A 27,032-nucleotide genomic window follows, 5' to 3' on the forward strand; every position below is an offset into this window, starting at 1 on the left:
ATATTCCTTTATTGATCCCCTTGGGGAAATTCATTCAGGAGTCCTTGACATGAAACAGGTTGACAACCATTGCTTTGGGCTACTGCTGCACACAAATAGCTGTAGCACCTTTGGTTCTAGGAGTGGGTACAGGGGTCAGGGCTGATTCTGCTACAGTCAATTATGTAAAGAAGATCTTAATTAAAGAACAATGATGGTAGTGTCTCCTTAGTTAAAACTAAAAAGATCACATGTGTACACATTCAAATGGTCTATAATAACGTAGAATGCTGGTTGGTTGGTATTTATATTATATTATAAGTATTTAAATAAATGTATATAAATATATAAGTATTTATATGCCATGCTCATTACTACCGACTGAACTGACATTTGGGATTCATCAAAATACCGACTTGTAAGATCTGTCTGAGGTGGAGAGACCAGGCCATTCTGAACAGATCTGTCTGAGGTGGAGAGACCAGGACGTTCTGAACAGATCTGGAGAGACCAGGCCATTCTGAACAGATCTGGAGAGACCAGGACCTTCTGAACAGATCTGTCTGAGGTGGAGAGACCAGGCCATTCTGAACAGATCTGGAGAGACCAGGCCATTCTGAACAGATCTAGAGAGACCAGGCCCTTCTGCAGGCCCTTCTGAACAGATCTGGATAGACCAGGCCCTTCTGAACAGATCTGGAGAGACCAGGCCCTTCTGAACAGATCTGGAGAGACCAGGCAGTTCTGAACAGATCTGGAGAGACCAGGCCATTCTGAACAGATCTGTCTGAGGTGGAGAGAATTTTTTCTTGTTGATTTTAGAAAAGTAGGTTTTTAGAAGATAACATCTATAGGCTAGCTGGTCCATATATGCTTCCATTCATTCGTACTAATCTATAGGCTAACTTGCAGCCGGATGGCTTTCTACTGAAAGCACAGAGAGGAAATCGGTATCCATCTTCCGTCTGGAGAAGATGGTAAGTGCATTTCCCAAAATGTTGACAAGTTCCTTTAATAGTTCAACACAACTTTATTGACACTCTATATAAAGAGGCATTCCAACTGGAGCTTCAATGGGATGAACTTATTATATATTATTTATGAAATTAAAGACGACAGGGCCTGCTTCACAGACATGGGTAGACTTTAACCCTTTCACTACCACATTACAAAAGGGTTAACCCTTTCACTGCGACAATACAGGTTAACCATTTCACTACCACACAACAAAGGGTAGTGTGGTAGTGCAAGGTTAACCTTCTGTAGTGTGGTAGTGAAAGGGTTAAAGAGGAACACCACTCAAATTAAGAATTCCAATGTGTTATTTCCATGGCTTAGGAATGTTCAATCAATATATGTGAACATGATCTACTCTATCTCAACAAAGCCAGACACCAGAGAAGAAAGAATCAAACGTGTGATGTCATCAGGTATAAAGTCTGGAGCTGCTCCATAGACAATGAATGGGAGACTTATTTTGTGGACCCACTGATTTTTTTTTTTTATACCCAAAGAGCTTCATTGTATAGTAGTGTACCATGTAAATGGTAAGTGTGTGTGAATGGTTTTACCCATACACACACACACAATATGTACCCATATACTCAGAACATTCCCCTGGGTGCTCTCAGTGTCACCTACTGTATAACATCTTTCCCCAAATTCACCATCTATGGAGCAGTTTCATAGACTTTATACCTGATCACCAGTCACTCTGGTCTATGGGGTCTATGAGCGTTGTTCATGTTCACTAATGGCTTTGGACTGTCAACATGTATCAATTCTTTAAATTGAGTGCAGTTCCCCTTTAAAGCTCCTTTCAACCAGGCTTTGTTGACTGACAGGTCTCCTCCACCACAGCATTATGTTCACCAGCCAAGTGTCACAAGGAGAGGACAACGTTGTTTAACCTCAGTTAAACAGCTGCTTACTGTAGCAAGGTAGTCCTGCCTGAAGCCTAGTAAGCCCAATTCCTTTGGCCAAGTGTGTGTGTGTGGGAGGCTGACGCTTCACTTCCAAAGCAGGAGATTGGGGTTTGAACCCAGGCGTGTCCCATTGATACCGTGACAGGTAAAGGCCCTGTCTGAAGCCTAGTAAGCCCTGTCTGAAGCCTAGTAAGCCCTGTCTGAAGCCTAGTAAGCCTAATATCTGCTTCGGCAGGCAGGTAGATGTTTCACTTCCAATGCACGAGTGTTACATCAACATATTCCAGCATCTTTGGGTTATTGAAAAGCGCTATATAAATAAAATGAATTATTATTTATTATTATTATGTTTAGGTCCCATTGAGCTCCATAGGTAGCGCCAGCCATATTAACAAAGTGACCCGCTCCTGGTGAGGGAAAACAATACCTACAGTTTAAAACATCAACCCATTTCTTTAATCCATGTTTGTGAAGAAAATGAGATTAGAAACATTGTGGAGCAAAGTGACTAAAACCCATTAAGGCTCCCATTGAACTAAACCTACAGCAAGGCCTCCGCGAAGCACACAACGACACAAGGCCAAGCAACCACAAACTAAATCCAGTCATTGTCTTTAAAAACAAAGATCAACTAATAATAAAAAAATATTTAAGAACGTTTAGTCGATAATACAACAAGTTGAAATTCCATCGTGCCGGAATGTGGCGGCCATGTGGCACCCGCTCCCATCGGCGCTTTCTTCACGGCAGCCATTTCATGTCCCTTCCGGAAAGTGTCCGCTTCGATTGCAGATGCAAAACGGTGCAAGTGAAAGCATTGTGAAGCAGAGTTTCTTTGCTGGATTTCCGCGTTTCTATAGTTCTATCTTTGAATCGATATCCTTTGGTCAGTGAGGTATTTGTCATCGGTCAGAGAGCTGTTTGCCTTTGTTGGGTCGATGTACACGTTGACCTACACCATCATGAAAGAGCTACATTCTGAACCCGTTTGCAGTTAGAGGAGGCTGAGGAGGTGGCTATACTGCTGAGGAGGTGGCTATACCGCTGAGGATGCGGCTATACCGCTGAGGAGGTGGCTATACCGCTGAAGAGGTGGCTATACTGCTGAGGAGGTGGCTATACCGCTGAGGATGCGGCTATCCCACTGAGGAGGTGGCTATACCGCTGATGAGGTGGCTATACTGCTGAGGAGGTGGCTATACTGCTGAGGAGGTGGCTATACCGCTGAGAAGGTGGCTATACCGCTGAGGAGGTGGCTATACTGCTGAGGAGGTGGCTATACCGCTGAGAAGGTGGCTATACCGCTGATGAGGTGGCTATACCGCTGAGGAGGTGGCTATACTGCTGAGGAGGTGGCTATACCGCTGAGAAGGTGGCTATACCGCTGAGGAGGTGGCTATACCGCTGAGGAGGTGGCTATACCGCTGAGGAGGTGGCTATACCGCTGAGGAGGTGGCTATACCGCTGAGGAGGTGGCTATACTGCTGAGGAGGTGGCTATACTGCTGAGGAGGTGACTATACCGGTTCAGTATCTCAGGGGCAGGCGGTACGACTGAAGTCTCACCTCGGTGTCAGTCCTTGCTCTGGTCTCTTTGGCGGACATTTAGGATGTCTTCCGCTTGTCTCAAGAGTCTGACCTTGTGTGTTTATATGTCTCTGTGATGCCTCGGGGTCCTCTGTCCAAAACCTCAATCTTAAATAATTACGTAATAATCACTCGATGCACTCCCTCCATGCTTACTCTACATTGATGAATCACAAAATGGGAAATAAAACAGAAGGAAGGCATTACTGTCCGCTGGTTCGTTTGTGAATAAGAACGTAATCGTGTGTTTGCAGAACACCTTTGGTGACAGAAAGGTGACGTATCTTTCAGCTCCAAGGGTTCATCCTTTCTGAACCTTTCTGAAATCTTGTGGCGACAGACACATAATTAGCCGAAACAGATCCTCCTCATCAAGACATATGTGGATGAACAGACACAACGGATTAGTGCAGCCGGGCCCTGACATGAGAAACATCATCACCACACAAAGCATCATCACCACAACATCTGTCCACAGTTTCGTTACTGGTCTTACATTATATGTAACTCATGGTGACTTGGTCCTGATAAGAGGGGGTCTTGACCGTACTGTACAGCCCTGCAGGATAGACGTTTATTCCAGCAGGTAAACCTTTCAGAAGTGTGACCCCTAAACACAGAGGAGAGTCCCTTCATGACTCCCAACAAGGTCACCCATGGACAGAATAGTGTATTTTGACACGGAATAATGATTATTCGTTTTTTTAGTCCGATTATTTCACTTGATGAATAAGTGGAAGATGGTTTTAGACTAAATCCACCAGTACCAAAGATTATAAACACGATAATGTATTTGTGTGTCTTTTTGTATGACCCCTCCTCAAAAACACCTCCCTCCCCAACTGTTATTCCACTGACAGCCCCTGGCAGGTCATGACCTCATGTCCTCCCAGGTCCCAACACGTCCCGATGTCAACGACACACCGCAGTTGACAAGTCAGCAGCCGACACACGTCCATCGTGATTTCATTATTCTTGCCGTGTACATTTTTACACAAAAAGACTGCAGTGCATTGGTCCGCTTTCCTATTCCTAAAATAAGAATCACTAGAGAATCATTCCCAGAGTTTCTGTCCCAGTGTCCATTAGGACCGAAGTTACGCCGTAACCCGTATCGCCTGTCCCCGGTCTCCCCCGCCTCTCTTTACACTTCAGTATCATGTTGTCATAACGACAAAACACACCGCCATAGCTGCGAAGCATCCTCGCAAAGATAGAACCGGTTTTACACAAAGTGCCATGCCCGTGAGAGAGGCTAACCATGAGTGAGTTTGATGCTTGATTTCCTGTGTTTCACAGTTTGATTTGAGACCAAAAAAAAGAGGATGTACGTAGACTCTCACACTCAACTCAACAGACCGACTCACCAAGTCATTTTCACTTGTGTCACAACGCCACATGGTCGAAAATAATAATCTCTTATTCTATATTAATTTCCTACTTTTTTTCCTGTAGCTTATCTTATTATCCCACATTAAAAAGCGCCCATATTAATCAATATTCAGACCAGCCCATATCAATCAATATCTCTATTCAGACCAGCCGTGGCAGAAGTCTATTTTCCTGGCTGGCTCAAGTTCTGGTTCTGTTGTGGATTTGCTATTAAAAGTACATGTACATTTGCTATTTGTTACACAACAAGTCCACACAAGAGTTACAGATACACCACTGCCACCACTAGGGGACAGAGCGGCTAATAGTGAGTGAGTTACTGAGTCAATGAGTTACTGCATGAGTGAGTTAGTGACTGGTTACTGGTCATAGGGATGCTGCTTCGCAAGTAAGAGGTAATACTCTGTGTGATAAATAGTTTATACTAGTTTTAAATAGTATGCAATGGGTCAGTTTCATCTGTAGGCTTATATAATATGTGGTCTATTATAATAGCCTATGTTTACTACACGTGTATGTTTCACATCTAATGCGGCAACAGGCATCATGGTCGTAGACCTCTTTTCTTTGTCTCGGCTCATCCTTCAGGCCACACAGACAACTAGTTTGACAAATATAAACCCATTTAAGTTAGAAGCTGAAGACGGATGACATCATGTTTATCATGGAAGTGGAAAAATATAGAGAAATTAATGATCCTCAGCCCCTTCTCTACAAAGACTGTGTAAACGAAAGAGTCTGCATGCGGACTCTGCACTGCCACACGGCTCTGTGCAACCACCAAGTAGGACCTGATGGGAACACGAGTGCTGCACACATTCGTTCCACTTGTGTGTGCAGGACCGCTTTTGCTCTGGGTGATAGGAAAATGTGCGTCAGAGTTGAATCTGGATCAGTTTTGACACTGGATGCTTCCGGGATGATGTAATTTTTCGCAAAGCATTGTGGGTATTTACTATTTAGCAGGTGTAGCTGATGTCAGAGGAGTGTTGGCTTGATGTTGGATGCCCAGTGGGAATGCTGGAAGCTCATTGGCTGCAGTGTAGTTGTGTCATGTTTCTGTCTTGCTTGCCTTTCAGCCAGCCCCCTCCCTCTCTCTCTCTCATTCCTCTCTCTCTCTCTACATGGTAAATGGTGCATTTATATAGTGCTTTTATCCAAAGCGCTTTACAACTTTCACATTCACTCACACATTCACACACCGATGGTGGAGGCAATCATGCAAGGTGCCAACTTGCTCATCGGAAGCAATTACGGTTTAAGTGTCTTGCTCAAGGACACTTCGACACACTGCCCGGGAGGAGCGGGAATTTAACAGGGAACCTTCCGACTACCAGACGACCGCTCTACCTCCTGATCCACTGTTGCCCCCTGAGCCACTGTCTCTCTCTCCCCCTCTCTCTTTCTCTATTTCTCCATCTCTCTCCCTCTCGTTCTCTCCCCCCATCTCTCTCTCTCTCTCTCCCCCTCCATCAGGCCATATTAGTAGTACTCTCTCCCAGTAACCAGTACGTTCTCATCTTTCCTTTCCCCTTGACATCTAACTCTCCTCTCAGCTCCAGCTGGAAACAGTTGAACTCTTCCAGGATGACGCGCGTCGCCTCAGACACATGGATCCTCAGAGCTAGGGAGACAAAGACACATAGATGTAGATGTTCAGAGAGGAGAGACAGACACATAGATGTTCAGAGAGGAGACAAAGACACAGAGATGTTCAGAGAGGAGAGACAGACACATAGATCTTCAGAGAGGAGAGAAAGACACATAGATGTTCAGAGAAGAGAGACAGACATACAGTATATCTCCAGAGAGGAGAGAAAGACATACAGTATATCTTCAGAGAGGAGAGACAGACACATCTTCAGAGCTAAGGAGAGACAGACACAGATCTTCAGAGCTAAGGAGATACAGACACATATCTTCAGAGCTAAGGAGATACAGACACATATCTTCAGAGCTAAGGAGATACAGACACATATCTTCAGAGCTAAGGAGAGACAGACACATATCTTCAGAGCTAAGGAGAGACAGACACAGATCTTCAGAGCTAAGGAGAGACAGACACATATCTTCAGAGCTAAGGAGAGACAGACACATATCTTCAGAGCTAAGGAGATACAGACACATATCTTCAGAGCTAAGGAGATACAGACACAGATCTTCAGAGCTAAGGAGAGACAGACACATATCTTCAGAGCTAAGGAGATACAGACACAGATCTTCAGAGCTAAGGAGAGACAGACACATATCTTCAGAGCTAAGGAGAGACAGACACAGATCTTCAGAGCTAAGGAGAGAAAGAACACAAGAGAGGTATACAAATACAAATAATTTTGTACTGTACTGTATACATGTTATTCCTATGATCTAAGGCAGTCCAACATATTTACGAAAATGAACTATCTTTCTCTCTGCGTGTGTGTGTGCGTGTGCGTGTGTGTGTGTCTTACCCTCTCCATTAGACTCCATGCGTGAAGCTGTGTTGACAGTATCTCCAAATAAACAGTATCTGGGCATCTTCAGACCTACTACACCTGCACACACTGGACCTGAGACACACAAACAAACACACACCATCATCATCATCATCACCACCACTATCATTAGCATCAACATTACACACACACACACACACACACACACACACACACACACACACACACACACACACACACACACACACACACACACACACACACACACACACACACACACACACACACACACACACACACACACACACACACACACACACACACACACACACACACACACACACACACACACACACACACACACACACACACACACACCATTACCACTACCAGTACTTTTATTGTTCAAGACCCTAAAAACAGAGGGATGCCCATTCATGACCCTAAAAACAGAGGGATGCCCGTTCAATACCCTAAAAACAGAGAGATGCCTGTTCAAGACCCTAAAAACAGAGGGAGGCCTGTTCAAGACCCTAAGAATAGAGGGATGCCTGTTCAAGACCCTAAAAACAGAGGGATGCCTGTTCAAGACCATAAAAACAGAACAGTGAACTCTTGACACAAAATAATGATTTTTATTTCCCTTTTTAATTTTTATTTAACTTGATTAATGACTGGAGGAGGAGCTTTAGACTTCAAATATTCATTATATCACAAGAAAAAAGTATCTTTACCAAATAATTATAAACACAATGACCTTTTTTGTGACCTCCCCAAAATCATCTAGTGACCGCTCAGGGGTCCTGACCCCCAGGTTGAGAACCACTGCCTTGTACAACCACTATTCCCAGAGTGTAAGTCCAGTCCAGTCCTTCTATACAACCACTATTCTCCTACTGAAAGTCCAGTCCAGTCCTGCTGTAGGCTAAGTCCAGTCCAGTCCTGTTGTAAGTCAAATCCAGTCCTGTTGTAAGTCCAGCCCAGTCCTGCTATAAGTCCAGTCCAGTCCTGCTATAAGTCCAGTCCAGTCCGTGTGTATACTTTCGACAACAAATGTTTGTTTCCGTGTTCGAGTTTTGCGCTCTGATTGGCCAGGTCATGTGACATGTGCGCCAATCGTGGGACAGCAAGTTCTGCGCCTATTTCCGGGTATAACAGCCTACAAACTACCTGGCGTTCTATCGCCATGCTCTAAGACAAACTCTAACCTTAACCAACTTCGAAAGAGTGCCTAAGCTTAACCGTTGAAAGAAGGGCAGGCGTTCTATCGCCATGCTCTAAGACAAACTCTAACCTTAACCAACTTCGAAAGAGCGCCTAAGCTTAACCAGTGTAGAAACTTGCGGTCCCACGATTGGCGCACATGTCACATGGCCAGAAACGCGCGTGGCCAATCAGAGACGCGGAAACAAACATTTGTTGTCGAAAGTATTCAGGCGTCCAGTCCTGCTGTAAGTCCAGTCCAGTCCTGCTGTAAGTCCAGTCCTTCTATACAACCACTATTTTCCTACTGAAAGTCCAGTCCTGTCCTGCTATAAGTCAAGTCCTGTCCTGCTATAAGTCCAGTCCAGTCCTGCTGTAAGTCCAGTCCTTCTATACAACCACTATTCTCCTGCTGTAAGTCCAGTCCTGCTGTAAGTCCAGTCCTTCTGTAAGTCCAGCCCAGTCCTGCTGTAAGTCTAGTCCAGTCCAATCCTGCTGTAAGTCGAGTCCAGTCCTGCTGTAAGTCAAGTCCGGTCCTGCTGTAAGTCCCGTCCAGTCCTGCTGTAAATCCGGTCTGGTCCTGCTGTAAGTCTGGTCCGGTCCTGCTGTAAGTCCATTCCAGTCCTGCTGTAAATCCAGTCCGGTCCTGCTGTAAGTTGAGTCCGGTCCTGCTCACCACTGTGAATGCCGATGCGTAGCCTCAGCTGCTGGGTGGGTCTGTGTCTGATCCGGAAGGTCTTGACAGCCTCCAGCAGGGCCAGAGACATCCGGGCCACCTCACGACCATGCAGCTTACCGTTCTTCATCGGTAACCCCGACACCACCATATAGGCATCACCGATAGTCTCCACCTAAGAAAGAGGGGGGCACATTATATAGAGAGATATAGAGAGAGATACAGAGAGGGGGGAGGGGTAAGGAAAGAGGGAGAGAGTGAGAGTAGCGGAATGCAGGAGAGAGAGAGGGAGAAAGAGAGGAGAGGAATGACATATAGGGGGAGAGAGGAGAGAGAGAAAGAGAGGGGGGGAGAGGATAGAGAGAAGGAGAGAGAAAGAGAGAAAAAGAGAGAGGGGAGAAGAGAGAGAGGGAGATAAAGAGAGCGGGAGATAAAGAGAGCGGGAGATAAAGAGAGAGGAGAGAAAGAAAGAAAGAAAGAAAGAAAGAAAGAAAGAAAGAAAGAAAGAAAGAAAGAAAGAAAGAAAGAAAGAAAGAAAGAAAGAAAGAAAGAAAGAAAGAAAGAAAGAAAGAAAGAAAGAAAGAAAGAAAGAAAGAAAGAAAGAAAGAAAGAAAGAAAGAAAGAAAGAAAGAAAGAAAGAAAGAAAGAAAGAAAGAAAGAAAGAAAGAAAGAAAGAGATAATCATTTGGATGAACTGAATGAAAACGAATGGACAATAATGGAGAAGACACAAATAATAACAACTGCATCTTGGTACCTTGTAAATGTCAAAGTTGTCTATGATGGCATCAAAGCAGGTGTAGAGGTCATTCAGCAAGGTCACCACCTAGAAGGAACAGACAGCTTCAATTGACCAACCTCATACATAACCTCACAATAAAGATAGAACACACATCTACATCATACCTAACCTCACAATAAAGATATAACACACATACCTTATACCTAACCTCACAATAAAGATAGAACACACAGTACAGTACTCTACTGTACTGTAATAACAATCTAGTGTATTCTACAGGTATAGATCATGTACCTACATTGGTGTACTCTACTCTACTCTACTCTAATATTAACCTAGTGTACTCTACAGGTATATATCCTGTGCCTGCATTGGTGTACTCTACTCTACTCTACTCTAATATTAAGCTAGTGTGTGGTGATAGGTATAGATAATGTACCTGCATTGGTTTACTCTGGTCTACTCTACTCTAATATTAAGCTAGTGTGTGGTGATAGGTATAGATAATGTACCTGCATTGGTTTACTCTGTTCTACTCTACTCTAATATTAACTAGTGTACTCTACAGGTATATATAATTTACCTGCATTGGTGCACTCTACTCTACTCTACTCTACTCTACTCTACTCTACTCTACTCTACTCTACTCTACTCTACTCTACTCTACTCTACTCTACTCTACTCTACTCTAATAGTTAATATTAAGCTTGTGTTCTCTCTCTATGTACAGTACCTGCATTGGTGTGCTCTCAGCACAGAGGTTTACCTGCATTTGTGTACTCTCAGTAGAGAGGTTTACCTGCATTGGTGTGCTCTCAGCAGAGATAGCAGTGAAGCCCACTATATCACTGAAGTAGATGGTCACTGAGTCAAAGGCTTCAGCCTGGACCGTCTCTCCTCTCTTCAGCTGCTCTGCTACTGAGCTGCAACACACACACACACACACACACACACACACACACACACACACACACACACACACACACACACACACACACACACACACACACACACACACACACACACACACACACACACACACACACACACACACACACACACACACACACACACACACACACACACACATTCAGGTAAACTTATTATGGCTAACTACTACTCACTGAGGTAGTATCTGGTATAGTATATATTGTTACATACTGAGGTAGTATCTGGTATAGTACGCTCTGCATCTTCTGGCCGCCTCAGACCTACTCCTATCCAAGCTCCGGGAGGGTCATCAAAGAGAAGTCGCCTATTCTCAGTCCTTGCCCCACAATGGTGGAATGAACTACCCACCCCAGTTAGGACAGCCGAAACACGTCCAATCTTTCACCGTCGACTAAAGACGCACTTTTCAACCATTATCTGAATTAAAAAAAAATTATAAAAAATCTAACCCTAACTAACCATACGGTCATGCACTTGTCCTAATAAACTAACCTACACTGTAGCACTCAACACTTTGATGAACATTGTTACTCAGCTGATAGAGTTGTGCCCTTCCTGATGGCTTGTCGTACAGAACTTGTAAGTCGCTTTGGATAAAAGCGTCAGCTAAATGACTAAATGTAAATGTAAATGTAAATGTATAGTGTATATTATTACATAATGAGGTAGTATCTAGTACAGTATAGTGTATTATAACATACTGAGCTAGTATCTGGTACAGTAGGCTATATAGTGTATATATTATTACATACTGAGCTAGTATCTGGTACAGTATAGTATATATTGTTACATACAGAGGTAGTATCTGGTACAATATAGTACATATTATTACATAATGAGGTAGTATTATGGTATGTATTATTACTCACTGAGGTAGTATATAGTATGTATTAATACTCACTGAGGCAGTATCTGGTACAGTAAAGCCTCTGCCTTGCGTTTCTCTTCATGGTAGGCCTGAGTTCTCTCCTCCACCAACTCCTCCAAGTTATTAGCATACTGCTCCATACGAGAGAGCAGGTTATCTAAGATGTTAGAACCATAACCCCTGTAGCAGGTAGAGAGAGAGAGACAGAGTGAGAGAGAGAGAGAGATCGAGAGAGAGATCGAGAGAGAGAGAGAGAGAGAGAGAGAGAGAGAGAGAGAGAGAGAGAGAGAGAGAGAGAGAGGGGGGGGGGGGTAGTTGTTAGCATCCATCTCTCCGTCTGTCAGCAGTAGTTTGATGGTGTGGAAGTCAAGTCATTCATGATGAATTGAAAATGGGGGACCCTGATGTAAACAAGACGAAAGTCTTTCTCTGGTCTGCATCCTCTTAACAATTGTGTGTATTGAGCCGTACTGTATTGTACCCATTCTGCAATCTGGTAATAAAATGTTCAATCAATCAATCATGTCTGTATTCCATGTTATATTACTTGTTATATTTTCTCAGCAGTAGTTTGATGGTGTGGAAGTCATGTCATATTCCTTGTTAAATTACTTGTTATATTTTCTCAGCAGTAGTTTGATGGTGTGGAAGTCAGGCCTCTCTAAGCTGTCTTCACTCCAGCAGCGCTGCATCAACACACCCAGGTCCTCACTGTGGCTCTGAGAACACAGAGACGGCCTCAAGTACGGCCACTTCCCCACAGCCACACGCTCTACGATCTCTGAGAGGGAGAGAGCGAGAGAGGGGGGGGGGGGGGGGGGGGGGGGGAGAGAAATGGTTGACCATCTAGTGTTGAAGAAAAAACTGAAACAGAAATTGAAGGGTAATAAATTCTATGGTATATTTTCATACCTGAATCAACAAACACTGGGTCCCTGGAAGTATGTGAAATACCCCTAACCCTACCTAACCCTAACTCTATCCAACCCTGCTCAACCCTACCTAATCCTACTTAACTATACTTAACACTACCTAATCCTACTTAAATTTACTTAACTCTACATAATCCAGCCTACAGTATATTGTGAAAGTGTGCTCCAAAATAATTGGAGTAAAACAGAGAGACCTATGTTCTCTCTGGACAGACCTGGTCAAGAAGGGGACGCGCATCACAAATCAACCTCTCCACGCTCTGTCTCAGCGGTTTTCGCTGTTGCCTTCTGGCCGCCGTTATGACGTTCCATTAAGTAGGACCAACCGTTACGCCAAATCTTTTGTCCCCTCGGCTATCAGACTTTTAAACACAGACAGTAGTTGTAACTGAGGGGTACAATTCCCTGACTGTATTGATAAGTATGGTATCATTAAACCACTACCGCTTTATGTACTTTAATTACTGGCCATACAGTACACGATATCTAAGTATGATGAACACTTTCCCACATATGAAATCAGGTCCACACAAAGGTAATAGTCAAATATTTAATATATAGCAAAGGGTACATATAATAGTTACTTATTACATTTATGATTTGAATTGAATGCTCTTGTAAGGCAAATGAGTACTCGTATGCAAATCAACACTGAATGTCCAATCTCTGGTTACACAGGAAGCAAGTATACAACCTGGCTCTTAGGGAATTATAGCGATGGTCACTTAATGATTATAGCTGGATAATATACTGAAGGGGTCCCGCCGGTTGTAAGCCAGTAGGGGGGGTAGGAGAGCCGTCGGCTGTATCCCGTCTGGTCAACGATTTCTAGGGAGAGTCCAGGTACAGAACACAGTGCCCGTAGAACCTTGATCCGCAGATGAATACACTTGGGCTCTCTTGTAGACGATAGCTGTAGCTGTAGCTGTAGGTCCACAACGAAGAAGAAGCGAGGCGACCTCAGTCTGGTCTGAGCGCCGTCTCACCTTGGCTCCTCTCGGGGTAAATCCAACACTCACCAGTGTTGGCGATTATCCGCTCCACAAATCAAATCACCAAAGCAAATAGATATTCCATGCCGTATAGGGCTCAGCAGTCGTCGGGGTAGGTAATCCAATGTGCAGGTCCACTCGTCCTCGCCTAGAACTCCTCGGATGAAAGCACCACGCGTGGTCTGCCTAACCTGGTTAAGACTCTAGATGACGCGAGGAAACGATGGGGGTGCTGCTCACTTTAGAACTCTAACCGAACGATGCACCATACATAATAGACTATTATTACTTAATAGAAATACGGTGCCAAACTCTGGCAATTCAGCTATTAATTCGCACGAGGTCTCACTGCTATTCTAAGGCCAAACAGGCCGTACTACACCGCACGCGGTATCGTGGGGTGAGGCTTCACGTCTTGTTACTTAGTTGGGTAGAAGGGTAAAGGACTAAGAGGAATTCTACATTTCTTGCGGCATATTTATATGCACGGTGGACAAGTAGTGCCGCTCTGCTTTCGGTAGCCGTATTCCTGCGCGGAGCTGAGGCTAGTAAGGGCATGTCTCGTCGGTACCTTTGAACTTGAACGCCAGGGGCTTGTCCCTGGCGCCTGGTCCTTTTGTCCAATAAGAGAATGAACTATTATGGGCTGTAGTAGAATAAAGGGATATTCCGTGTATATGCACAAGGAATATACAAGGGATATCAAACGATATACAAATACCACTCAATATATATCCATAAATAAATATATACATTCGGTTTAATCTGATCCTCCACAACAGCCGCACCCTAATTAGTCCCACCTAATTAGCTAAGCAGAGACAGATTAACCGCACTGTCCACTACTCAATGTCCGCTGTAAGGGTCAGTCAACTCACAAAGTCATAGGGTCATGGTCGTCATCAATAGTATCAGGGAGCCTTGGCAGTTCTATTAGCCTCGCCACGGGTCGGGTGTAAGTCCGTCCTTGGACGAGCACTTCAGCTGCTCGGACCTTTCCATCGGCACCGGTGATCACTTTGCTTACGCGGCCAGCCGGCCACATAGCTCTGGGTAGTGACTGGTCGATGATCATGACGACTGTTCCTTCTGTCAAATTGTCTCTCTCTTTTACCCACTTCTGGCGGGTCTGTAGAGACGGTAGGTAGTGGAGTAGGAAGCTGTTCCAAAACTTGTCAGCCAGTACTTGACTGTACCTCCACATTCTTCGGCCGTTCGCTTCTTCAGGCCTGTACACTGTCTGTGGTAGCGCGGGGTCCAGCCGCCCCATCAAGAGGGTGTTGGGGGTGACTGGGTCGACATCTGCTACATCACTTGAGACGTAACCGAGGGGCTTTGAGTTCAATACTCCCTCGATCTCCGTGAAGACTGTCATTAGGACTTCTTCCGCCACAGTCTGGGCCCCAAGCACGGCGTACAGGGCTGTCTTTATGGAACGTACTTCTCGTTCCCAGGTTCCACCGAAGTGAGGTGCGTTCGGGGGATTAAACTGGAAGTCAATCTGGGATGGAGCGAGGTGGGTCTTAAGTTCTGGGCCCATAGCTTGGAAGCTCTCTCTCAGCTCTCTTTCTCCGCCTTTGAAGTTTGTCCCGTGATCAAACAACAATGTAGACGGTTTTCCTTTCCGTGATGTGAATCTTCGGAGGGCCATAAGGAATGAGTCTGTGCTCATGGTTGGGAGGAGTTCGATATGTATCGCTCTGGTGGTCATGCATTTGAATACAATACCCCACCGCTTCTCGGTTCCTCTTCCTCTCTTTATATACAGCGGGCCAAAACAGTCCATACCGGTGGAGTGGAAGGGCTTGTCGCCGAGTCGGAGGCGACAGGGAGGTAGGTCAGCCATCCGGGGTATACTGGGCTGCGCGCGCCACTTACGGCAGTCTAGACAGGTTCGCTGGAAGCGCCGCACTGCTTCTCTCCCTTGCAGTATCCAATAACGACGTCTGATCTCCGCGAAGACTCTCTCTGCCCCTGCGTGGTGCACATCCTCGTCGTATTTCTTTATGATCAGCTCTGTGACCTTGTGTCGGCTGTTCAAGACTATCGGGTACTTAACGTCATCCGGTAGGTCTGGGGCTCTCCGCAGACGACCACCCACTCTGATGAGATTATGGGCGTCGCTCTCGGGGGCCAGGTGAAGCAGTCTGCTGTCTGATGGGACGGGCTTTGCTCCCTGTAGACAGGCTAGCTCATCGGGGAACGAGTCTCTCTGGGCTCGTTGTAGTAGAAGGAGTTCTGCTTCTTCGTAGTCAGCTGCTGAAATGTCAGTTGTGGGCTGAACCTCTGGGTGGTGCCACAGAAATGTCTTTAGCTGCGCACTCTCTAGGGTGAGGCAATCGTCTAGAACCGGGTCTGTGGGGACGAGTGTGTGTGTCAACCCACAGAACATAGGTTTCTTGTTCTCTGCCTCCTCTTTGCTCGCCTCCCGTGGGGTGGGTGTAGGCCACTCTTCTTCGGGGAGCTTGAGGAACTCTGGCCCGTCACTGTAGAGGTTGGGACGGGTGAGGTCATCCAGGGACATTCCCCGGGTGATGACGTCAGCTGGGTTGTGTTTGGTGTCCACATACCGCCAGCTGGTTACTTCTGTTAACTCTTGAATCTCGGTGACTCTGACTCCCACGAAGACCTTGTATCTGCACGAATCAGACCGGATCCATGTGAGTACGGTCGTGGAGTCTGACCACAAGATTGTTCTTTGCACCGGGATGGTGAGTTCACGTTGGATTAACGTGGCGAGCTGCGCTCCTGCTAGGGCTGCGCAGAGCTCTAGGCACGGGATAGATTGTTGCTTGCGTGGGGCTATTCTTGAGCGAGCCAGGATGAAAGCAGTATGTATTTCTCCTCCCTCCTCTCGGGCACGCAAGTAAGCCACCGAACCGTAGGCTACTTCGGAGGCGTCGCTGAATACGTGCAGGTCGATCTTGCATGTCTCTGGTCTCACTGTGGGTGGGAAGTAGCTGCGGCGTATATTAACACCTGGGAGTGAGCGGAGTTCCGTCTCCCACTCTCTCCATGTGGATGCAAGGTGTTCGGGTATGGGATCGTCCCAGCCCTGGTCTTTGTCCCATAGCGCTCTTACAATCATCTTTGCCCTGGTGGTGTAAGGTAGAATACATCCCAACGGGTCATATTGTCTGGCGAGTGTTCTGTATACACTCCGTCTGGTGGTCGGTATTGCCGTCGACCTTCCCTGCTCCTTGATCAGGGGTTTGTGTCTATAATGGAGCGAGTCTGTTTTGAAGCGCCAGACTAGTCCTAGTGTAATTTCTTGGGCTTCTCCTGGGATGGTCGCCATCCAGGTATCGCTGCTCGCGGCCTTGTCCTCGGGGGAGAGGCGGCGCAGTACTTGCGGGTCGCTGCTGGCCCACTGCCTGAGATCAAAGCCGCCTTTGATCAGGGAGGCGCGGAGCTTGAGTAGGAGAGCCTCGGCTTCTTCTGGCGTCGAGACGCTTTGTAAACAGTTGTCCACGTAGAAACTATTTGTCACACTTTGTTGGACCTCTTCATCTGCTGCTGGGTCCTCTGCGACGGGCTTCTCCTCTGGGGAGAGGCTGCTCAATACTGGGGGGTCGCTGCTGTCCCGCTGCCGGAGATCAAAGCCGTCTTTGATCAGGGAGGCGCGGAGCAGCGCACGACGTCGCCAGTCAATTTTCTTTATGTGTCCCGCTGTGATTAATTTGTTAATCTCAGCGCGGTACACAGCTTCTTGAGCGGGGTCTTTGGCTAGGCGCCGCTCTGTGTTCAATAGATACCGCTCCGTCGCCTCTTTTGTAGCACGAAAGGTGGGCATTCCCTCTCGCCTCAGGAGTGGAGTTGCGTATCTCATCACTCCGTTGACGTTGACTCTCTTTGTCCCGTGCTCGAGGAGGGCTATAGCGTAGATATCTTCCTTAGAACGAATGTCTTTCTTTTCGTTCTTAAAGGGCATTGTCTCTAGTGTCCATAGCCTCTCGACATGCTGCAGGAGTGTGGTGTCTCCTTCTGTCGCTCTGGAGTGGAGGCAGCTAGTGGCTGCTGTTCGGTTAAGAGACTTGGCGAGGGGGCCTTGTAATGTCCATCCTAGGCGGGTCTCGACTGCTGCAGGGCAACCTCTGGGTCCTGTATGGACCCGGTCTATCGGGACTATGAGGTCTGCATGGTCGGAGCCTATCAGCAGGGTCGGGGTGGCACCGTCTATGAGCGGGATAGGTAGTTGGCGCAGGTGCACATATTTCTCCATCAGCTTGGCGATGGGATAGGTGTACTGCGATAGTCCTATTTCTTGGCTGGTGAAAGCATTAGTAATCCTGTACCGTCTCTCTGGCTGCCCGCTTGCTGCGATAGTGAAGGAGACATTCTCGCCCTTTATCGTCTTTAGATCTCTTCTTATTGTCCGAATCGTCATCTGGTTCTCGCTCCCCCGCAGCCCCAGCTGGGCCGCAGCGGACGCGAGGAGAAGGGTCTTCTCTGACCCGTCATCAAGGACGGCGTAAGTGTCCATGATCTTGTCTTGGTAACTCAGTGTTACACGGACCACCTTTAAGAGCACCTGGGCGCCGCTGCTGCTAGCGGGGTCAATGTACATAACACTTGCCTTTGTGCTGTTGGATGGTGCAGGCTTTCTTTTGTTACTGTCGTGTAGGACATCCAGATGGGCTCCGTCACACCGACTACACCTCTTCTTTAGGCGGCACTCGGCTGCCATGTGACTGCGCGCACATCGGTAACAGCGCCTGTTGGACTTTATCCAGTGACTTACTTCTTCAGCGGTCATCTTCTTGAACTGGTCACATTGTGACAACCAGTGTTCCTTCTCGCAGTACGGGCACACCATCTTCCACTTCTCTTTCGTCGAGGGGGTACTGTGGTTCTTGCTGCTCGGTACTGATTCTGATTGGTGCATGACAGTCACCGATCTTCGGCCATCGTTTACTCTCCTAGGTCCCTCTCTGGAGCTTGGCGTGCTCCGCACGAACGTATCCAGCCGTAGGCTGCTGACTTCTCTCGCCAGGAAGTCGGCTAAATCTAGGAGGGATGGCTCGGGACCGTTGGGATCACGGTGGTCTCTTTGCCGCCTGAAGCGCTCCTGTCGGGCGGGCGGCAGCTTCTCTAAAATCCTCTCGACGTTCGAGTTTGCGTATAGTTCGTGCATACCCTTTTCGCGTTGCGCCCCCAGCATCCCTACCAGGGATTGTACTTTTATAGACAGGTCGTCTAGTGAGCGATTGTCTGTTGCTGGGGGTAGGCGGTCAATATGCCTTATCTCCTGTATTACGTAATCCCATATACGTCCATATCTCTGGTCCAGCGCTGCTAGAGCTGCGGTGTATGGGGTCGTAGAGGTGGCATAGGCTAGCGCTATGTTGTGCGCTCGGGGCACTTTCAGGTGCTTCAATAATATTGCATACTTGTGGCGTTCATCAGCGACATCCACCATCATTGTCTCTAAGCACATCCGGAGCTCCGTGTACTGTGCTCGATTCTCATGGGTGAAGTCTGGAAACGTCGGTGTGCCAATGTATGACGCCATGGATGGCTGGCACATCGGTGAGCGTTGGAGGAGAGGCCTCCTGGGCGAGTCTCTTCTTACGCCTCTCGGTGGGCTGGTACTGGCAGGGTACCATGGCCCGCTGGTCCAGGTGCTATTCCTCGGGACTGGTCGTGCGTCATGCTCACCCGTGAATCGAGTCGGGGGTCTGTAGCGCAGAGCCGCGGGGGTATAGCCTGGGCTGTACTGGACCTCCTGGTCCTGTGGAGTAATGTGCTGCTGTCGGGCTTGACTCTCCTCTTCTCCCTCTTCTTCTTCTGCCAGGTCACCTAGATCCTGTAGTCGTCTATTTAGCCTCTCCGCGGTGTCCGCCGTTCCTTCCTTGTAGCTGGGTCTCACTTGGACCGGTCGGGGAAGGAGTTCGGAGGGGGGTGTAGACTCTCGCTGGTGGTCAAGTTCAAGGTCGCCTAATCGGTTAGGGGAGGGTGCCCTTGACGTGTGTCTTGACGAGGCCCTGGAACCCCTTGTGGAGGGAGGGGGTGTTGCCCTGGTGATCAGCTGCTCCATTAGCTGCGCTTGTAGTCTGTCGCGCTCGGCTTGTTGTCGGTCGCGCTCGGCGTCGCGCTTGGTGAGATCTGCTTCTCTTTGGGCACCGGCAGCGGCACGCTGGGTGTCGGCCCGGTCTCTTGCCATATTCTCTTCCGTCTGAAGGCGTCTCAGCTCCAGACGTATGTGCTCTTCTTCGCTCCGTTGCTGCGCTTGGAGTCGATCGCGTTCACCCTGAAGTCGATCGCGTTCACCCTGAAGTCGATCACGTTCGGTGGAGGCTGTCAGGCTGGCGAAGAACGCCTGTGACAGCATCCTCTCCGCCTCGCTGGGGGAAGACGCTTGTAGAGGTGAGCCGCTCCTGGCTGTACTCGTTGGGGAGTCCTGGAGCTCTATCTCCTCGGCGCTCTCCTCATCTTGTTCCGTGCAGAGTTCCACCTCTGGAGGGTTGTCTTCCTCCCGGAGCTCTGGGGGGACTACTTCTTCGGTATTGGCGGGGGGTAAAGTCGTGTCAGTTCCCTCCTGGTCCCCACCGTGAGCTTGGTCAGTTACATTAGAACCCACTAGGGCCTCTGTGGTCGGGGTATCCTGGTTAATAGGGTCGGACATAATTTTACTTTCTACTTTTACCGCGTTTACTGTTTGTAGAAGGCTAGGTAGTTTACTGACAGCGTAATCCTCTAAGTACTGAGGTGGCTGTCGTCTACGTTGCGGGCGTTCTACTTTAGGAGGACCGTTTCGTGGAGTGTTCATCATAGGCCATTTCAATATTAATACCACTATATTAATATTACACTAATTACCATCCGGCTCGAAGGACCAATTGTAACTGAGGGGTACAATTCCCTGACTGTATTGATAAGTATGGTATCATTAAACCACTACCGCTTTATGTACTTTAATTACTGGCCATACAGTACACGATATCTAAGTATGATGAACACTTTCCCACATATGAAATCAGGTCCACACAAAGGTAATAGTCAAATATTTAATATATAGCAAAGGGTACATATAATAGTTACTTATTACATTTATGATTTGAATTGAATGCTCTTGTAAGGCAAATGAGTACTCGTATGCAAATCAACACTGAATGTCCAATCTCTGGTTACACAGGAAGCAAGTATACAACCTGGCTCTTAGGGAATTATAGCGATGGTCACTTAATGATTATAGCTGGATAATATACTGAAGGGGTCCCGCCCCTTCAGCCAGTAGGGGGGGTAGGAGAGCCGTCGGCTGTATCCCGTCTGGTCAACGATTTCTAGGGAGAGTCCAGGTACAGAACACAGTGCCCGTAGAACCTTGATCCGCAGATGAATACACTTGGGCTCTCTTGTAGACGATAGCTGTAGCTGTAGCTGTAGGTCCACAACGAAGAAGAAGCGAGGCGACCTCAGTCTGGTCTGAGCGCCGTCTCACCTTGGCTCCTCTCGGGGTAAATCCAACACTCACCGGTGTTGGCGATTATCCGCTCCACAAATCAAATCACCAAAGCAAATAGATATTCCATGCCGTATAGGGCTCAGCAGTCGTCGGGGTAGGTAATCCAATGTGCAGGTCCACTCGTCCTCGCCTAGAACTCCTCGGATGAAAGCACCACGCGTGGTCTGCCTAACCTGGTTAAGACTCTAGATGACGCGAGGAAACGATGGGGGTGCTGCTCACTTTAGAACTCTAACCGAACGATGCACCATACATAATAGACTATTATTACTTAATAGAAATACGGTGCCAAACTCTGGCAATTCAGCTATTAATTCGCACGAGGTCTCACTGCTATTCTAAGGCCAAACAGGCCGTACTACACCGCACGCGGTATCGTGGGGTGAGGCTTCACGTCTTGTTACTTAGTTGGGTAGAAGGGTAAAGGACTAAGAGGAATTCTACATTTCTTGCGCCATATTTATATGCACGGTGGACAAGTAGTGCCGCTCTGCTTTCGGTAGCCGTATTCCTGCGCGGAGCTGAGGCTAGTAAGGGCATGTCTCGTCGGTACCTTTGAACTTGAACGCCAGGGGCTTGTCCCTGGCGCCTGGTCCTTTTGTCCAATAAGAGAATGAACTATTATGGGCTGTAGTAGAATAAAGGGATATTCCGTGTATATGCACAAGGAATATACAAGGGATATCAAACGATATACAAATACCACTCAATATATATCCATAAATAAATATATACATTCGGTTTAATCTGATCCTCCACAACAGTAGTCATTTTTACTTTTACTTTTACTGGATTGTGTATTGCATGGAATCTTGTTGTTGCCATGCTGTCGTTGAGATGTTTTTGTTGTTGTGTTTGTTACTCGTGAAGCTACAATATGAATTGCCCCACGCGGGATCAATAAAGTTGTCTGAATCTGAATCTGAATCGAATCGTACTTAACTCTACTTAACTCTACCTACCCCATACCTAATCCTACTTAACCCTAGCTAACCCTAACCCTACCTAACGTTGGTACGTTTTATTTCGGTTTATCACATGTCCTCCTCACAACAGAACAATAGGATTCAGGTAAATAATCTGTAAAATGCCCCTTTAATTCATGATGACATAAGAAGAAACATATTTAAGAATGACATATACATACGTATAGTTTATAGTATATAATAATAATAATAAAATATATAATATATAGTATATGTATATGTATACTGTATGTATATGTATATGTATAGTATAGTAAATGTTTTAAAAATAACTGCAGACTATAAATGTAAATCCATGTCTGGCCCCAAACAGCACAGTGCAGCTTTAAATTAGTTCCACCTACCTGGGTTCCATCCTAGAGGCAAATCTTTCCTGTGACAAAATGGCAACCAATGTAATAAAAAAAAGTCAACCAACAAACAAGATTTTTGTACCGGATCTCCTCTCTGGTAAATAAGAATACCCTGAAGACTCTAACAGGAGCACTCATTCAAGGGTTCTACGACTATGCTTGCACCTCATGGTACCAAAGCACCTCAAAGGCCCTAAAAACAAGGCTACAAACATCACAAAACAAACTGGTCAGACTACTGCTTGGCCTTACTCCTAAAACCCACCTTACCCCTGCCCATTTTGATAATCTAGGATGGCTTAGAGTAGATGACAGAGTACAGCAACTTGCAATGGGCCTGGTCTACAAGATACACTACACCACTAAGATACCCATGTACCCAGGGGTGTAGCTCCAGATTCTGGGCCCCATGAAAGAATGTATTTGTAGGCCCCCAGTGAATGCGCGCGCGCGCGCGCAAGCGGAAATTCTTTTGGCAATTTTTTTATTGATGAAAACGCATTAATATGGTTTTCACCTATACATTCGGATCAGCAGTTCAGCACCTGCACTGTTGGTGGGTGAGCCTAGTAAAGGATGTCGCATTGCGTTCATCTGCAATGAATGGACCAATGCAATAGTCTACCAAAGCCCCCCCTCTCTCTCTATATATCTCACACACACACACACACACACACACACACACACACACACACACACACACTTCAGAAAGAAACATAGTATCAATGAGAGCATCAATAATACACCCGAGTGATGTCTAGTAAAAAAAAAAAAAAAAAAAAAAAAGTTTTGGGCCCTCCCCCAGTGCTGGGCCCTTGGAATCATCTTAAGCTACCCCCCCCCAGCTACGCCCCTGCATGTACCTGTCGAAATACTTCCTAAAGGTCAGTGAAGTCCACGACCACAACACCAGAGGGAGTTCCACAAATCACGTTCAACCCAGATTCGGCACAAACAAGGGACTAAACACGTTTCGCAATTATGCCACAATAATGTGGAACGCCCTACCCACAGCCGTAAAGGAATGTGAATCCCTACCCACCTTCAAAACCGCTCTCAAAGAGCACCTACAGGTGGCTGCAATTAGAAACTGGCCCGTTAAATGTCAAAATCCACCCCAACCCCTGCCAATGTACAGTTTCTTCCCCTTCGGATGTATATTTTTTAATGGTCTCTTTTTCTTACACAGTAGCCTACCGTATATTTGTATGTCTTGTATGTCATAATGTCTTGATGAATTGAAAATGGAGGACCCTTATGTAAACAAGACGAAAGTCTTTTTCTGGTCTGCATCCTCTTAGCAGTTGTTAGTATTGAGCTGTACTTGATTAATTGAATTTATTTGACAATCAAAATTACATACAATACCGGTACACACATGTACAGCCATCACATATAATCTGAAATCGTCGAGGATTAAAACACAATAAAACCTTGCGGTTTATTTCCATTGTGGTCCTCACAATGGACAATGGACAAGATGACTAGTATCCACCATGCACAAATAAGACATATAAATACAATACAAAATAAATGCAATAACACAAACAAACACAAAGTCTACAGCACACCCCCATATATCATCATCCTACGCGACTAAGCCATTTCTTCATCTCTTTTTAAAAAATTCCTTCTGAGACAATCATTTTTATGGACACTGGCAGTTTGTTCCACTCATTGGCTGCAGAGTACCGAAAGGTATTTTCCCCCATTGAGCTACTAAAAATGCACAGTTTGATATCAGTTAAACTGCCCCTCGTTGCATAGGAGTGGGTGTCCCTAAAGCACATAAAATAATTTGAGAGGGGAGCTCCAGTAGCTCACCGCGTACCTCGAGCGCTATTTCGGCGCCGGGGACAACCGTGCTCGTCACGGATCTGGGGTTAGCGAGTTCGATTCCCGGACTGCAGCCGTATCTTTCTCAGAGTGTCTTCCCCCCATCTGTACCCATTCAAACCTGTTTCTGTCGGTCATTCTTGACCAGAGAAAAATGCGATAAATGCAAAAAAGAGCCAGCGGAATGGCCAAAGTAAAAAAAAATAAATAATAATAATAATTTGAGAGATATGAGGGGACCCTTTTATACATTATTTTATGGGTAAGGCCCAACTTGATTTGAATAACCCGTTTTTCCACTGGGAGCCAATTAAGTTGATTAAATATGGCTACATCCAGGTGAGTGCGGGTAGGAAGCTTTAACACTACTCTAATCAATTTGTTTTGGGCAGTCTGAAATTTATTTAAAATTTTCTGGGGTGCACTACTGTACCAGAAGGAGGCAGTGTAGTCAAAATGACTCTGTATCAGGGCACCTGACAACATCCTAAGTTTTTTCTATCCAACATATCCGACTTACGTGCTAGGAATTTGGTCCTTTGGCTTATCCTAGCCAGGGCTTTCAAGGCCATAGCCTCCCCTGTGAGACATTCGTCCAAGGTGCATCCTAAATATATTACTGAATCATTACCAGCAGTGACTGACTCTCCTGCCTGGATCTTCCTGTACTGTATTGTACCCATTCGGCAATCTGTTAATAAAGTTTTCATTCAATCAATCAATCAATCCATTAGATCAGTCAAACGCTGGTCTAACGCCAGACAGCAGAGAAACAATATTAATCAGGACCACAGGGGGGCGATGTTGGCACAGGACGTTGTAGATAACTCACAGGACAGAGAATAGAAGCTTAAAAAGAGAGAGAGGCTGCGACTCCAGCAAGAGCCTTAGTGTCAAGAGTTCACAGTTATTCATGTTGCATGTGTATACGTGTGTGTGTGTGTGTGTGTGTGTGTGTGTGTGTGTGTGTGTGTGTGTGTGTGTGTGTGTGTGTGTGTGTGTGTGTGTGTGTGTATGTGTGTGTGTGTGTGTATGTGTGTGTGTGTGTGTGTGTGTGTGTGTGTGTGTGTGTGCGTGCGTGCGGTGAGAGATATATGCTGATCAATGTCAGATCCCAGAGCTGTCATGACTGGAATGTAAATAAATAAGAGAGAGAGAGAGAGAGAGAGAGAGAGAGAGAGAGAGAGAGAGAGAGAGAGAGAGAGAGAGAGAGAGAGAGAGAGAGAGAGAGAGAGAGAGAGAGAGAGAGAGACAGAGAATATAACACTGTAATAATGGAATACAAATCTTTCACCATTTCAAGCTGGAATATACAAGGTCTGAGGTCAACTGCCCTTGGAACAAAGAGCAGAAACCCAGACTTTATCACAGAAATGTCAAACACAGACATCATGGTCCTACAAGAGACATGGCACAGAGGAAACAGTCCTACTGGCTGTCCTGCAAACTACAGAGAGCTGTTGGTACCATCCACCAAGCTAACAGGGGTCAAACAGGGGAGAGACTCTGGAGGCATGCTAATATGGTACAAATCAGAACTAACCCACTCCATAAAGCTAATCAAAACCGGAGCTTTTTTCATCTGGTTAAAAATAAATAAGGAACTTACATCAACCGAGAAAGATATCTACCTGTGTGCCACCTACATCCCCCCAATCGAATCCCCATACTACAAGGAAGACATGTTCCTAATCCTACAAGACGAAATCAACCAGTTCCAGGCTTGCGGTCACATCGTAGTCTGTGGGGACCTCAATGCCAGGACAGGACGAGAACCTGACACTCTCAGCACACAGGGTGACAAACACATACCAGGAGGTGGAAACATCCCCTCCCAAATATGCCCCCCCAGAAAGAACTATGACCAAACAACAAATAAACATGGGTCACAACTTATACAGCTCTGTCGCTCGCTGGGACTGTACATAGTTAACGGTAGGCTCCGAGGGGACTCTTATGGTAGGTACACATATAGCTCATCTCTGGGTAATGACAGCCTAGAGTCTCTCAGAGCGTTCACAGTCAGCCAGCAAACACCCCTGTCAGACCACAGCAAAACCACTATCTACCTGAATAGATCAACACCCAACCAGGAAATACCAAAACCAAACAAACTACACACTATTAAAAAACACTACAAATGGAAAGAAAGTACTATGGAAGCATTCCAATCCGCTATCAAGCTACAAAAAGTCCAATCCAAATTAGACCAATTCCTGGAAAAAAACGTCCAACACAACAGCAAAAGCGTAACCGGGGCGGTAGAAAACCTCAATAACATATTTGACCTTACAGCTTCCTTATCCAACCTAAAGGCCTCAAATAGGAAAGCGAGAAAAAAAAAAAAAAAAATATGCATGATAAATGGTATGATAATGATTGTAAAAATCTCAGGAAGAAATTAAGGAACCTATCAAACCAAAAACACAGAGACCCAGACAACCAGAACACACGTCTCCAATACAGTGAAACACTGAAACATTACAAAAACAGTCAGAAAAAAAAGGGACCAACATGTTAGAAACCAGCTACAAGATATAGAGGAATCCATAAAAACAAACAACTTCTGGGAAAACTGGAACAAACTAAACAAAGTACACCACGAGGAGCTACCCATCCAAAATGGAGATCTATGGGTAAACCACTTCTCCAATCTCTTTAGCCCAATACAAAATAATGAACAGCAAAAACACATACAAGATAAACTACAA

At 46.1% G+C, this 27,032-nt stretch overlaps 1 protein-coding gene across 1 annotated transcript in view; it reads right to left on the reverse strand.

The window, feature by feature from the left end:
- Positions 1-6,354: 6,354 nt before the first annotated feature.
- The window catches only part of npr1a (natriuretic peptide receptor 1a), a gene marked incomplete at its 3' end in the record, with an annotated part of 384,573 nt that continues 363,895 nt past the window's right edge, over positions 6,355-27,032 (reverse strand). The window contains exons 16-22 of the mRNA XM_084312567.1: positions 12,370-12,538; positions 11,791-11,937; positions 10,738-10,861; positions 9,954-10,022; positions 9,197-9,371; positions 7,333-7,431; positions 6,355-6,506 (exon numbers count right to left, since the gene is read on the reverse strand). Coding sequence (XP_084168693.1) covers positions 6,355-6,506; positions 7,333-7,431; positions 9,197-9,371; positions 9,954-10,022; positions 10,738-10,861; positions 11,791-11,937; positions 12,370-12,538 — 935 coding nt within the window. The remainder of the gene's footprint in view (positions 6,507-7,332; positions 7,432-9,196; positions 9,372-9,953; positions 10,023-10,737; positions 10,862-11,790; positions 11,938-12,369; positions 12,539-27,032) is intronic.

Source organism: Notolepis coatsorum (genome assembly GCF_963971535.1).
Source record: "Notolepis coatsorum genome assembly, chromosome: 4".
In the NCBI taxonomy this organism is placed as follows: Eukaryota; Metazoa; Chordata; class Actinopteri; order Aulopiformes; family Paralepididae; genus Notolepis; species Notolepis coatsorum.